Source organism: Schistocerca serialis, chromosome 1, assembly GCF_023864345.2.
Source record: "Schistocerca serialis cubense isolate TAMUIC-IGC-003099 chromosome 1, iqSchSeri2.2, whole genome shotgun sequence".
Classification (NCBI taxonomy): Eukaryota; Metazoa; Arthropoda; class Insecta; order Orthoptera; family Acrididae; genus Schistocerca; species Schistocerca serialis.
Genome location: NC_064638.1, coordinates 1,006,579,597 through 1,006,595,095, shown reverse-complemented (window position 1 = coordinate 1,006,595,095; position 15,499 = coordinate 1,006,579,597). Strand labels below are relative to the sequence as shown.

Here is a 15,499-nt window from a genome sequence, read left to right as displayed (position 1 = left end):
ACAGCCTTAAAACTATTTGAGTTCCAGTTATAAAATTGTTAAGATGTCTATAAAACACATATACAAAGTCTCAGGATACGTCTGAAGGTGATCTATCTCTTCCAGCTAAGTAATAACACTCAAAATACGCTAAGCGCTATACGGACTAACATGCCCGTCCCAGTACCATGTGACTTGAGCAGCAGGAGATGTTGCGGAATGATTTCTCGTTCTGCGAATCCGAATGCTCCCTCCATAGACATTTATACACTATAGTTATAAGCAGAGATGATCCATGTCAAAGATAAAACTTAACTATAGATTGTCGTCTTTTCAAAAAAGACCTTTTAGCGCTTCTGCAGAGCTACTGTCCATATTTCGCTGTTTTCCATGGTCTCTTCCTTCCTATTAAAATTATCCCTATGTGTATATGGTTCACTGGCTTCCTTGTGTAGCGGTGGATAATAGTTTGTTGTTGTAGATAATATTTTGTTTCAGAATTCTTCACTTCGTGACATCCTGACTGAAGAGCATGCTCTACTACGGCCGATTTTTCCATTTTCCCTAGTCGACAAAGGTTTTTATGTTCCTTTAGCCGTGTATTCTCACTTCTCCTGGTTGTTCTAACATAAACTTTACTACGCGTACAAGAAATTTTATAAACATCACATGCTGACAGAGGAGGGCATTTATCTTTTACAGACCGGAACGCTTGACCTATTTTCTTTTTTATCTAAAACTGGTCTAATGCCGTGTTTCTGTAAAATCTTTCAGATACGATCTGTTACTTTTTTGATAAAAGGAAGAGAGAGAGAGACACTGTATTCATCCATTGTTGTTTTTCATCTTTGTCCTTCGGCCTTCCGTTATTTGTTCGTGGAATTCTGTTTTCTTCTTTCTCCGAGCAGCCATTTTTCTCGAAAGCCGGCTTTATGTGTTTTAATTCGGCGTCCAGGTATTCCAGCGTGCAAATCCTTTTGGCTCTATCGACTAGACGTTTAAAGACACTTCACTTTTGTTGTGGATGGTGATTAGAATTCTTATGTAAGTATCTGTCAGTGCGCGCTACTTTTCGAAAAACTCTATGTTCTGAACTTCCATCAGTCTGCCTCATAACTAAAACAATGAAGAAAGCTATTTTGCTGTCATTTTCTATTTCCATCGTGAACTGGATTTTCAGATTAATTTTATTTAGAAAACCAAAGAATTTGTCCAGAGATTTTTTATCGTGTGGACAGATCACAAACGTGTCATTCGCAAACCAATACCAGTCACATAGTTTCTTATTTGCTTTTTCTAAACCTAACTATTCGAATTTCTCTATAAAGAAATTAGCAATTCCAGGACGTAATGGGTTATCCACTGCTACACCATTAAGTTGCTCATGAAATTCATCCTCCCGCTGAAATACACTGGAAGTAAGGCAATGTCTGAAAAGAGCAGACAAATCTCCTGGACAAATGGACAGTAGCTATGCGGAATGGCTAAACAGTTTTTTACCTTTGACAACACGGCAACGGATAATTAAATTTTATCTTTGACAAGGATCATTTCTGTTTATCACGTGCAACTCCGGCCGCGCCCGTTTTTCTACATATTTCGGTCTCAGACTTCCGGCCCGTCAGTCGGCAAGACTCAGCGGAGGAACAACGCCTCTAAACAGAAGAGTTTCGTGGACCACGACCTCAGATCCCGTAAGGTTTATCAGCAGCAGTCAGTCTTTCGGGATGTTGTCACTCTCACTCCCAGTAACTACATCGTGATCGTTCCATTGTTCGTCGCACTTAGTTGTTCTGTTTTCTCTTTCAGTTAAGTTTACAGTAAGTTTTCCATTAGTATTGTTCTGTAGTTATCTGTGATAAAGATTAGGATATTTCATTGTCGTAATATTCGTGATGTGGATCTTTCGAATGAGACATAATTTTCTTTCGTTAGTTAATAATTTATTTCGATGGTTATGGGCTACTCTCCTATAAAAGGAAAGAGAGGCTAGGATGTAGCATATCGTTGACTACAGAGTCATCAGGGACGAAGTACACATTCATACTGCGAAAGGATCGGGCAGGGAAGTGGCCACTTCCTTTTCACAGAAACCGCCCTGACGCTTGCCGCGAGTAATCAGGAGAAACCGCTGGGAAAACTTAATCAAGATTGGATGAGAACTTTAACAACGATCTTCTTTAGGAAGGTTCAGTTTTCCACCACTATGCCACTCCTTTAAATATAGTATCGTCTAATATGTACTGTCCAGTCACATTAATATGAGCATCTGTCAAAAACCTGAAAATGACCTCAAGCATCGCCGACCATTGCGAGGCGTGCAGGAGCAGACTTAGTGAGGTTCTGGAGGTTACCGACCGTGATATGGACCCATGCCGATTCCAGTTCTGTGGCCAGATCCGCAAGGTTTCTCGGTAGAGGATCCGTGGCGTGATTCTCGACTGGTTTTAATGCTGGAAATTTGGTGGCCAAGGTAGTGCGGTAAATTCATCCTGGTCCTCTTCGAACCACACATTCACTCTGTGAGACGTGTGACACGTTGCATTGTCCTGCTGGTTGATGCCACCGTGCTGAGAATAAAACAAACTGCAGTCGGGGTGGACATGATCGCTAGCGGTAGGTGCATACTTGGGTTAATCTATTCTACCTTTCACAATGTCGAGATCATCCAGGGATTGGCACGAAAACACCTTCCAGGCCATAACGCTCCCTCCTCCTGACCGGATCCTTCAGACGATTGTTGCAGGTTGTTTGCTTTCAGAGTTTCATGCCGTACACGCCAACGACCATCTGTCCGATGGCACACAAAACGTGATTAATATCAAAAGGCTGCATGTCACTACTCAGTGGACGTTCAGTTGGGTGTTGGGGTGCAAATCCTAGCTTCGTCATCGATGAACAGCAGTCAACATGGGTAGCTTTAACCAGGATCTCGCTGAAGCGGCACAAACGCGGTAACATTCGCTGAACGGCCATTGAGGGGACACTGATGAACCACGGCAGCAAGCAAACGGTTTACAAACTTAGTCGTTTCGGAAATCCTTTCACCATTGGCCTAAAAGCCATGATCGTACCCTATTCGACATCATGATGGCAATGTTTTCTGCACCCCCTCCCACCTCCTGCCCTCCTCCCCCGCATGCTTTACGCACCCTCCACTGCTAGTGTTTCAGCCTGCTATTGGTGACTGGTTATTGACGTTTACGTCTAACATAGGTGGGGGTCACATTGATGTAGCCGAGATAGTTAGGGAATTAAAGGTATAAGTCAAATATATTTTCGGTTTCTGTGCAGCTGTTACTGTATGGTAGATCAGTATTGACTAACGCACTTACAGGAGGTTACTTCAGGGAAAGAATTCAACAGTTGAACAAGTTGTTCAGTAGTAGCTATCCTTAGTATTGTCCCACGATACGTGCCGTATTATTAGTGGCAATACATACTCTAGGTGGAGGTAACCCAGTTCGCCGTTTACCATGTGCATAAACCTTTATGATGGCGCTATATAAATTGTGGTGTAGTGCTTAACTGTCCCTAAAGAGATGAGTTCCACAAAAAATATCCGAAGTGTCTTTCCTTCACTTCGTGATTTTCTTAGTCCACTGGATGGTAAGATATCACGCTGCACCTTTACTATAACGACGAGGAGGAAAGTGGAGGGAATGTGTCTCGAAACCAGCTAATGCAGATTCCAATTTACATTCACTGGACAGTAGCCCCTAACCACATATACAGGGGATTGCACTTTGAAAATAATTTACTAGCACTATATTTTTCGTTGCTTGGAGCCAAGATTTCATATTTATACACGCTCGATTACTGACGCGAAGTTTTACATTCATAACAAAACTCAGCCAATGTGATGCGAAATGAATGTCAGATCATCAGAGGTACTGTAAACTGGATACGTACGTTTCATTCGTTTTTAGGTTTTGTAACTTTCACAAACAGGCCAAATGTATTTAACACTTGTTTAATGGTAGCATGTATGTTGCTATTCTGCTGTGTAATCTGTTATTTCTATAAGGATCCGTAATGATTTTATTCGTTCTATGACGATAAGATCATGGTCCTTAATGAAATTTTATCTTAATGCAAGATGTGGGCATTAATGGACGAATGTTGGCTTTCCACATTCATTTTTACTTATAATCACAGTTATATTTCATTGTAGAGACGGCTGCACAGCCAGGAGAATTGCCTCTTTTGTGTTTTTATATTAACTCCCTTTCCCAATTTTTATCTGTATATGCCTAACTATTGTCATGTTTCATCCCTAGGCCAATCCAATTATGCCCCGAAAGGGCGAAACGCGTCATTTCTGTAAATAAAAACAGATTTAGTAGCGAGATTGTCTTATTTTAAGAAATTCATAACCGGTTGCTGTACCAGGCTGCCATCATGGAATGGAACCAAGTTTCCAAATGTATTTGATTGTCTTTGTGCCCTCTTTATTTCTGTTTACTCGTACACGGTTTTATCGTGTATTCAGCTATCGGTGAAGTAACATATTAACAATTTGACTGTCACTCAGAATGTACGTATAATTTGCTTCCTGTCCAGTTTTCTAATCACTTGTAAGGGTCTCTATTTTTACTCCCAGGAATATAAAGTCTTGTTTAAGAAATTAATGTTTTATTAATGATGAATGTTTTATTACTGATAAAAATTTGTGACAGACATGGATTTGAGTTCAGTTTCCTGCTTTTCCTTCCTCTGGCTTAACCACCAGGCTATCAGAGCATTCTTCCTCAAGCTTTGTTCTCAGTTATGCATCAACCTATAACCGATAAAAACACGAAACCCAAAATCTGGGCTCGATTCCTGTCTTGAACAACTTTTTCTTAGCCTCAGATTTTCATTGTGTCATGTGTTCACAATGTCTTACCGTTTCTGGCTGATAACACCGCATATTCGTTGATTTCGTCAACGTCGCCCATTCCTTTAGTCTCAGCAGATTCAACTCAAATGCTTCATTTAAGCATCTCAGCTATCTTCATTTCCTTGACTGCCCTTCGTACCAAGTATTTTTCTTTGTTTGCAACCTCTGCATCGTTTCAGTGATGAATAGAGACTCTTGACGTAATGATCTTCGTTTTAAAACTGTTAAGCGTTATCTACCGTTTCGTTTCTTTTTATTGCTTTCATTTTGGTGTCTTGCAATCTTGAAACAAAATAATTGTCTAAACATCATCATGTTCTGAAGACTGCAACCCGCGTTACAATTCTTCATGCACATGATATCTTATGCCATCAGCACGTGACGTAACATCTTCCACCAGCACAAGACAAGAGTAAATGTCGACAGGGCGTGAAGACCGCTGCGTGAGATATTACGTCGCTTTAATTCCCTGAGCGCGTCGCTTTATTGCTCCGTCGCGCAACCGTTGTTCACCTTAATATTACTCGTCGAAAACTGAATTTATTTCATCCATTTTAATTAACGCCCACCATGTACCAAGAGCTGTTACTGCACTAATGATAAAATGAATTAACTCACTAACAAGGACTCTAATGACGTCAAAGCCCTCTCTCTCTTCAAGAGTGGCGGCATATCACTACGTAAACTCACAAGACACAGCGAACCGTGGCGAGCTGTTCTCAGTTACAGCGTTTAAGAGAAGCCCACTTTTTACACAGTTCGTTTACCCTGCGGTACATCTCTCTTTCAGCAACACGCTAATTCTACTGAACATAATTATGATGTCCTTAGGTTAGTTAGGTTTAAGTAGTTCTAAGTTCTAGGGGACTGATGACCATAGCTGTTAAGTCCCATAGTGCTCAGAGCCATTTGAACCATAATTGTGGTCGAACAACTTCAGGAAACAAACATGCTTTGTCCGTCAAGTATCGATCGAAACATCCGGACGGATGTAGGAAGAGAAGAGTTGATGTTGAAAACAGGATAATTCAAAATGAATATAGCATTTACAAAAAAGTATAACAGTTTAATGCATAGCAGTAGAGAGACGATAATCAGATAGGATGTAGAAGACAATTCAAAATTTCAACCATTGCGCAAAAGCGTTGAAACCGAAGATGACTCGTGTCAGGTAATGCACAAGCACAAGCTAAGTTTTGCGTCATAAATAAAACTGGCATATCCCTTTAAAAAGGCATTCGGCGTGTTACAATTCAACAGTTGTCGTTCCTTCATCCCAGTGCACAGAAGAATTCATCAGCGATACAATCAGCGAGAAGGAGCCTATCCATATTGGGTTACAGAGATCGTGTTCCAAATCGTTGGATCAATCGTACTAAACATGACGTGAGGATGCTGTGCCCTGCTCTTCACTACCTGGATATCCGGGCCGTTTACTCAAGGATTTCCTTTTATGGGGTTATGTGAAGAACCTTGCGTATGTCATCTTTGACAAGAACAATTGCAGAACTCATATTTAATGCGGTTGGAGTCGGTGACTCCACATGTGCTTCAGAATCTATAGCGTGTGTATAACACTTGTAGGGAAAGTGACAGAGATGGGTGACGATACATGGTCTTACTTATTTTGTTATGGATAATGTAGAGAAATATAACGGTCAAATTGAATAGTTGCACTTACGAGCTCTGCAGACAACCAAGGACGTGTAACTCAACTGTGCCAATCAATTTGACTATAAGATCTCGCTAAGAGATTCAAGCAGGTTAAACTGATTAAGATACTCGTACCTAGTAGCGTTTTACTGGTGTCTGAATCTATCTATTATGAGGAGGAATATCAGACGAATACCTCTTCTTCCCCTAAACCATTAGCTTTAATAACACTGCGCAGCGTATGATGTTTGACGCAGTCGCACTTTGCATACATTAATATCTAAACGGCAATCAAATGATAACGAAAAGATGGGAAAAAATAAATAAAATGTTTATTATTTCAAAAGCATCATGGTAAAATTATTTCTGTGGCTTACGGAACGGTGATGGTATCCAGACGTGCACCTCTTCGTCCGAAGTAAATTAACGGCGACGAACGTTTTTCTTCGGGGCTCCAAAAATATTGAAATCGCCTCGGTGGCCATCGGGACCGTATGGAGGAAGTGTCTGGCTTACCAGTGAAACCGCTGCGGCGTAATCGAAACAGCCCTGCAACATGTCGGCAGACTTTACTCTGCAACGGAATGACGCCGTCCGTCAACATTCCTTAGCACTTGGACTGCATGGTGCGTCTCAGTTTTAGTAACTGCAGTACGTTAATTGTGGATCCGTGCGTGAGAAATTTAATGAGCAGCGAGCTCTTGCACTCAAATAAAAACGTCGTCATGACATTCCCATAGGTGATGTGCATGTTTTTGGACATTTTCTATGGTGTGGCGGGGGGGGGGGGGGGGGGGGGAGGGCTGGTAAATCCGTGTGATTCCGCTGCTGACTCTGACGCTTTATCAAAGTGATGAGACCTTCTTTCATTTCCCGCGACAATCTGATACCTTTATAGGTCCGGAGTGATATCGCTGTTTTGTTCAACTACTGCTCCTCCATCAGGCTGCGGGGAAACCAATGTGCACCGATTTTCCGGAACTTCAGATGCTCTGTCATGACGGCGTGAACTGTACCGTGACTGACACCAAACAAGAGCCGGAAGTCTTTCACCGTCCGCGGACGTCATTTCTAACGGTAGCATCTACCCCAGCAGTGACTGAAAGGGTACTGACACAAGAAGCGTGTCCTGGCAGACTGCTCTTTCAATGACATTCAATGACACCCAACCTAATCGAAATCGTTTTCTCCGCGCAAACACACACGTGCGTGATACATTGTATTCACCATACGCATCAGACATTCGCGATGAATTTCACTCGGTATGGCATGTACTCAACAATACGCTGGAAGTGCCCTGCAGAAGTATTGAGCAATGCTGTCTTTATAGCCGTCCGTAATTGCGGAAGTGTTACCGGCGGAGGAATTCGTACAGGAACTGACATCTCGATTGTGTCAAATAAATGTTTAATGGGATTCATGTCGCGCGATCTGGATGGCGAAATCTTTGTCTCGAACTGCGCAGAATCTTCTTCAAACAAATCGCGAACATTTGTGGCCCGGTGACATGGCGCATTGTCATCCGTAACAATTATATCGTTATTTGGAAACTTGAAGACCACGAATGATTACAAATGTTCTCCAAATAGCCGAATATAACTATTCCCAGTCAATGATTGGTACAGTTGAAACAAGGGACCCAATCCATTCCGTGTGAACACGGCCCACACTACTATAGAGCCACCATCAGCTTGCACAGTGCCGTTCTGCGTACGTGTGTCTGTGGCTGCGCCAGACTCGAGCTTATCAGCTCTCAGCAACCGAAATCGGGACTCATCTCTCGACTCCCTGGTTTTCCAGTCGTCTAGCGTCCAATCAATATGGTCACGAACCCAAGAGAGGCGCTGCAGTCGATGTCGTGTTGTCAGAAAAGGCACTCGCTTTGGTCGTCTGCTGCTTTAGACAATTAACGAAAAATTTCGCCGCACTGACCTAATGGATACATTCGTCTTACGTCTCACATTGATTTCTGCTGTTATTTCATTGCTTGTCTGTTAGCACTGACAACTCTATGCAAATGTAGTTGCTTTCGGTCGTTAAGTGAAGGTCGTCAACCTCTGCGTTGTAGTGGTGCGAGGTAATGCCTGAAATTTGGTATTATCTGCATACTCTAGACACTGTGGATCTCGAAATATTGTATTCCCTACCATTTCCGAAATGTAATTTCTCACGCGTCTTTCTCCAACTACCATTCCGCGTTCAGGGCCTATTATTTCCCATTGTGCAGCCATTATCATGTCGGACACCTTTTCACATAAATCACCTGAGTACAAATGCCAGTTCTGCCAAATCACGGCCCTTTTGTACCTTGTTTTACTTGATACTACCGCCCACAGTATACATGCATATCGCTATCCCACGACTTTTGTCTCATCAGTGTATAGCGCAACAAATCGTTTGGAACGTTTTTTTACTTTAATGTGCTGTTCCAGATCCGTATCCGAGTATCTCACTCGTTAAAGCGTTCCTCAGATCCACATTCGAAGTTGGATCTGTTACTATACTCCGATTATTTTGAAGATTCTGAAAATCTCTCTCCTCCGTTTTACTTTCATATATTTTGTGACGAATATCAGATTAGCTACAGTTAAGAAATGTAAGAGTGCATAGTATTTTTGTTTACCTGGAATGTCTGGATCCATACATATTTAAAAAGAAGCTGATATATATAAGATGTTATGTGGACATGTGTCCGGAAACGCTTGATTTCCATGTTAGAGCTTTTTTTTTAGTTTCGTTCTTCCACCTACGCTCAATGGAGCACGTTATCATGATTTCATACGGGATACTCTACCTGTGCTGCTAGAACATGTGCCTTTACAAGTCAAAGTGTCAGTCAAAGTGTTCATACGCTTCTCAACAACAGATTCGGTGGCCGATGGATTAGTAGAGGCGGACCAATTCCATGGTCTCCACGCTCTCCTGACCTCAACCCTCTTGACTTTCATTTATGGGGGCATTTGAAAGCTCTTGTCTACGCAACCCCGGTACCAAATTTAGAGACTCTTCGTGCTCGTATTGTGGAGGGCTGTGATACAATACGCCATTCTCCAGAGCTGCATCAGGGATTCCATGCGGCGGAGGGTGGGTGCATGTATAACTATCAAAGTATTAACGACACATTTTGCAGTAGTATTCACATGTACTACTGAATGAAGCAGAAAAATTATATCATTGTACGACACATAGTTCAGAAGATATGATGTCATAAACATTTAGCAGAGTGAAATTCGCTAGAGATGTAGGTGAGAAATATGTGTACAAATGAACGTGAAACATGTTAAATATATATGAAATATATTTGAGATGTGTGGATGCGGGCAAAGCCACGAGTAAAAATCTCATTCTAAATCCCTGGAACGATCTCAACCAAACTAGGTACACATACTAGTTACAATCTGGAAAGAAATACTATAAGGTTAAGGACAACTAGCCTCCTATTGGGATGAGCGGAATAAGATGGAGAGGGATGGAGATAGACAGCGAGGGGCAAGGAGGAGATGGACGCAGATAGGTGTGTGTGTGTGTGTGTGTGTGTGTGTGTGTGTGTGTGTGTGTGTGTCGAGTTAACGGACACTCAACAGCTAGGTTATCAACGCTCTTAAACATATTAAAACAAATGAATGTGGATAAAGTACCTAAAATTGTTGCCACACGGTGAAGAAGCCACAATTTTCACCATTTTATCCGCATTCATGAAGACAGAGAGAGGGGGAGAGTAGGGGGTGGATAGAGAGGACAGGAGAACATCCACATAGAGGGGAGGAGGAGATGCACACAGGGGGGGGGGGCGGGGGGGGGGTGACGAGGAGAAGGACTAATAGAAGATTGAAATAAATGAATACTCAGATAACGACGGGTACTAAGCTCGTATCAGAATAAAGAAATAATTTGTAAGTTGCGGAGCACTTGTTTGAAAGTGCCTCGCGAGGGTTTACAGCCGGCCGGTGTGGCCAAGCGTTTCTAGGCGCTTCAGTCTGGAACCTCGCGACCGCTACGGTCGCAGGTTCGAATACTGCCTCGGACATGGATGTGTGTGCTGTCCTTAGGTTAGTTAGGTTTAAGTGGTTCTAAGTTCTAGGGGACTGATGAGTCCCATAGAGCTCAGAGCCATTTGAACCATTTTTGAGGGTTTACACATATGGAGCACAGTTTAAGCAGTGTGCCACTGGATCGATGTAAGGCACTATAATTGAGCACATCTGAAAAACAGGCATTGACCGAACTATTTGGGCACCATTGTATTGTCAATACCGCACAAGCTAGCCGTACGTGATATTTCCTAACAAAAGTGGGTCGACAAGTCAAGCGTCTCATATGGTAAACAGCTAGAATGTTTGCCAACCAACCATATGGAACCATTACAATGTTGTTTTTCTTGGTCATATTGATTTAGTACGAAGTATTTTTTTCCGATGTATTACACACTGAATGAAAATTATTTGACTTGATGTTGTTTAATCACTGCTACGCTGAATCATTCATCAACATCGCTCATTGATAGTGTAAACAGTCCGATGCGTAAACATCGAAGAAAAGTTTCCATTCTTGAAGTCAGCACTACGCAGTTTGTGGCTTATCCTCAGAAGTTATTTGACAATGTAGTTTTCATAATTTTCTACTGCTCGCCAACGCAATGGTGAAGACTATGGACACATAGTGAAGAAAACAACATTTAAAATCCCCGAACTGTAGCCAACATTTAGTTTTTCCATGCTTTCTCTAGATCTTCTAAAACGAATACCGGAACTGTTCTTTTCCAGAGAACACAGTCGACATCCTTTCTATTCCTCCCCTAGCTTATGCTCCGTCTATATTGACCTTATTATTGAGAAAACTTTAAAAAGTGAAATCTCTCCCACTGCTAGTGTTCTTCAAATGTGAGCACCCATGTATTTTTACGTTCAACATTGTTTGCTACTGCTTGTTAAATACTGTAAAACCAAACTACAGTCGTAAGTCCAAACCATAATCGGTTTCCCATAAAGGCCAAGATCACGTAGATGACTACTGACTGCTTCCTGTTCGCATTTTCTGCAGATGGCTGCTCAGGCAGTGACGGCGACCGTGCCGTCGCACGACCAGGAGTCGGTGAGCAGCGAAACCAACCACAATGATCTGCCGCCGCCTCCGCCTGCGCCCTCGTCGAAGGAGAAGAGGCGCAAGACGAAGAAGAAGTCCAAGAAAAAGGACCAGTCCGCCGAGGAGGGACGCTTCCTGGCACCCTCAATGGTGGCCGAGGATTCCGTCACCGACAACAGCGTCAGCATGGGGCCTATCGCCAAGAACCACATGGCCGAGGATGGCTACACGTGTGAGTACCGCCGAAGGATGAAGACTGTATCGCAAAATCCGATCCGATTACGATACAACTCGCACATATCTAGAAGGAGTAGCTCTAGTCGCAGTTTTCAAAATTGAGTCTTGCAGATATTTCCAATTTTCACAATAGAAAAATTAGATTGGTTTCCCCAGAGACTACATTGATATAAATGTGTACTTCAAGCGAAAGATTCGTAGATACATTATGTTAATTAAATTTGCGACGGTTCTTACTTCATGTTTGCAGATTTTTCGCTGCGTGTTTTACGTATCCATAATTTCTGACAACCTAAAATCATCTTGGGTATTAATCCTTTATTTTTAGATTGCTACCAGTTTCCAGTTTCATGGCACTAAGAGTAACATCTTCAGGAGGACATATAACTAAAACATTATCACTAAGGTATCGGAACTTGGTATCCAACAGTCGTTGTCCCCTGGTTACCGAGTTCCGAAACGTGGAAAAGAATAGAATCGAAGTGGTTGAGATGTAGCGATATCGTAGTGTGTTGGAAACTAGGTGTAATTATAAGACAGTAAGTGAGAAGTCTCTCCTCTGAATCAGAAAGGAGAGGGTTATGTGAAAAACCCTGACAATAAGGAGGACATAGGTACAAGTGGTAGCCTACCCTGAGGAGAAAAGTTTGGCGGAGGAATTCGTAGCGTGCTGCGTCAACCCTGTGTAATATCATTATAAAAGTGACTCACGTAGAAATGAAACCGCTACCACCACTACCACCACTGCTACTACTACTACTACTACTACTACTACTACTACATATCAAAGGACTGTGGTGTTGAACGAATTCTCAGCTTGAGAATAACTTTACTTTTGATACTAAATATTCTTGGAACCATTCGAAATAAGACATATTTATCAGTAAAGTTGCTATCATCCTATGACGTCCCTGTTGTTTCCAAAAACCGCAGCTATTTTCTTCCTGCGATATGTTGCAATTAATATCTCTACTGATTTCTGTTTGAAAATATGGTATTCGATCGTTCCACATATTTCTATCTCCTTGCATCATGATTATCACAGTATCTCTCTCGTTATGGTACCAGTGACAATGAGAGAAAGTAGAGTGCCGCATTTGCGTCAGCAGTCTTCTGACTGGTTTGATACGGTGCGCCACGAATTCTTCTTCTGTGCCAACCACCTCAGAGCAGCACTCACACCCTCCGTCCTCAGTTATATGTCTGATGTATTCCAAATCAATGTCTTCCTCTACTGTGTTTGCAAGCGTCCACTAAGACAACGGGTTGCTGTTGCCTGATGTCCTAATACATGTATTATCATACCGTCAGCGTTTACCGTATGATCCTTTCTTCGTCTATTCCCGAAGAACTATCTCACTAGCCTTTCGAATTTCTAACACCTTTTCATAGCACCACAATTAAAAAACTTCGATGCTCTTCTTTTCCGGTTTTCCTAGAGCGCCCACACGGTGCTATGCGCCAAAAGTATATTTTCACAAATTTCTGCCTCATATTGTTAATGTCTGTCACCAGTAGACTTCTTTCACTTTCACTGAGGATAACAACGTTATCAGCGAATCTTATCACTGATATACTTTCAGCCTGAATTTTAATCCCACTTTTGAATCTTCCTCATTTTTGCTCATTTTTTCTTCGATAACAGTAAGGGTGAAAGACCACATCCCTGCCTAACACCATTTTTCATCCGAAAACTTTGTTCTTTGTCTTCCAGTCTTATTATTCTCTCTTGGTTCTTCTACATATTGTATATTACCCGTCTCTCCCTACAGATAATTCTAATTTTTCTCAGAATTTCGAACATCTTGCATCATTTTACACTGTCCAACGTTTTTCTCAGGTCGACAAATCCAGTTAACGTATCTGATTTATCTTTAGTCTTGCATCCATTATCATCCGCAACGCCAGAACTGCCCATCACACTTGTCGGCTCGTGTAATCTTCGAAATTTTAGATTTGCCTATGGTATGTTATGTGTCCCCTCCCCTCTGCCTTATTTGATCTTCCAAAACTCATTTAAATTCTTATTCTAATACCGGCTCGCCTATTTCTTCCCTGCCGACCACTATTTCCTCTTCTATCACGTCATCAGACAAGTCTTCCTCCTCGTAGACGCCTTCAATGTACTCTTGCCACCTATCCGCTCGCTCCTCTGTATTTAACAGCGGTATTCCCATTGCACTCTAAGTGTTACCACCATTTCTTTTAATTTCACCGAAGGTTATTTTGACTTTTGTACATGATTCTGTCCTTCCGACGATCATTTCTTTTTCGATTTCTTCACATTTTACATCCACAGGATGTGGTGAAAGCAATTAACAGTCTAATGAGTACAGAGTATGGACTGATAGCAAATCGAACAAAGACGAAGGGATTGAGAACAGCGACAAACTTGACGTCGGAATCGGTAATCACAATGTGTTTGGACTTAAGGTATTCTGTTACCCAGGCAGAAAAATAACGTAAGATGGACAAAGCAAGGGGGAGATAAAAAGCAGACTAACACTGACAAAAAGGGAATTCATAGCCAAGAAAAGTCTGCTAGCATCACAAATAAGCCTTAATTTGAGGAAGAAATTTCTGAGACTGTACGTTTGGAGGACAGCATCGTGTGGAAGTAAGAATTTTTTTTGGTCGTCAGTCTACTGACTGGTTTGATGCGGCCCGCCACGAATTCCTTTCCTGTGCTAACCTCTTCATCTCAGAGTAGCACTTGCAACCTACGTCCTCAATTATTTGCTTGATGTATTCCAATCTCTGCCTTCCTCTACAGTCTTTGCCCTCTACAGCTCCCTCTAGTACCATGGAAGTCGTTCCCTCATGTCTTAGCTGATGCCCTATCATCCTGTCCCTTCTCCTTATCAGGGTTTTCCACATATTCCTTTCCTCTCCGAATCCGATCCTGCGTAGAACCTCCTCATTTCTTACCTTATCAGTCCACCTAATTTTCAACATTCGTCTATAGCACCACATCTCAAATGCTTATTTCTTTTCTGTTCCGGTTTTCCCACAGTCCATGCTTCACTACCATACAATGCTGTACTCCAGACGTACATCCTCAGAAATTTCTTCCTCAAATTAAGGCCGGTATTTGATATTAGTAGACTTCTATTGGCCAGAAATGCCTTTTTTGCCATAGCGAGTCTGCTTTTGATGTCCTCCTTGCTCCGTCCGTCATTGGTTATTTTACTGCCTTGGTAGCAGAATTCCTTAACTTCATTGACTTCGTGACCATCAATCCTGATGTTAAGTTTCTCGCTGTTCTCATTTCTACTACTTCTCATTACCTTCGTCTTTCTCCGATTTACTCTCAAACCATACTGTGTACTTATTAGACTGTTCATTCCGTTCAACAGATCATTTAATTCTTCTTCACTTTCACTCAGGACAGCAATGTCATCAGCGAATCGTATCATTGATATCCTTTCACCTTGTATTTTAATTCCACTCCTGAACCGTTCTTTTATATCCATCATTGCTTCCTCGATGTACAGCTTGAAGAGTAGGGGCGAATGGCTACAGCCTTGTCTTACACCCTTCTTAATACGAGCACTTCGATCTTGATCGTCCACTCTTATTATTCCCTCTTGGTTGTTGTACATATTGTATATGACCCGTCTCTCCTTATAGCTTACCCCTACAGTTTTCAGAATCTCGAACAGCTTG

The 15,499-nt window shown here is 42.0% G+C and overlaps 1 protein-coding gene across 1 annotated transcript in view; it reads left to right on the top strand.

Moving 5' to 3' along the window:
• LOC126413331 (putative tyramine receptor 2) overlaps positions 1 to 15,499 on the top strand; it is a 95,807-nt gene that overhangs the window by 72,257 nt on the left and 8,051 nt on the right. The window contains exon 4 of the mRNA XM_050083242.1: positions 11,555 to 11,828. Coding sequence (XP_049939199.1) covers positions 11,555 to 11,828 — 274 coding nt within the window. The remainder of the gene's footprint in view (positions 1 to 11,554; positions 11,829 to 15,499) is intronic.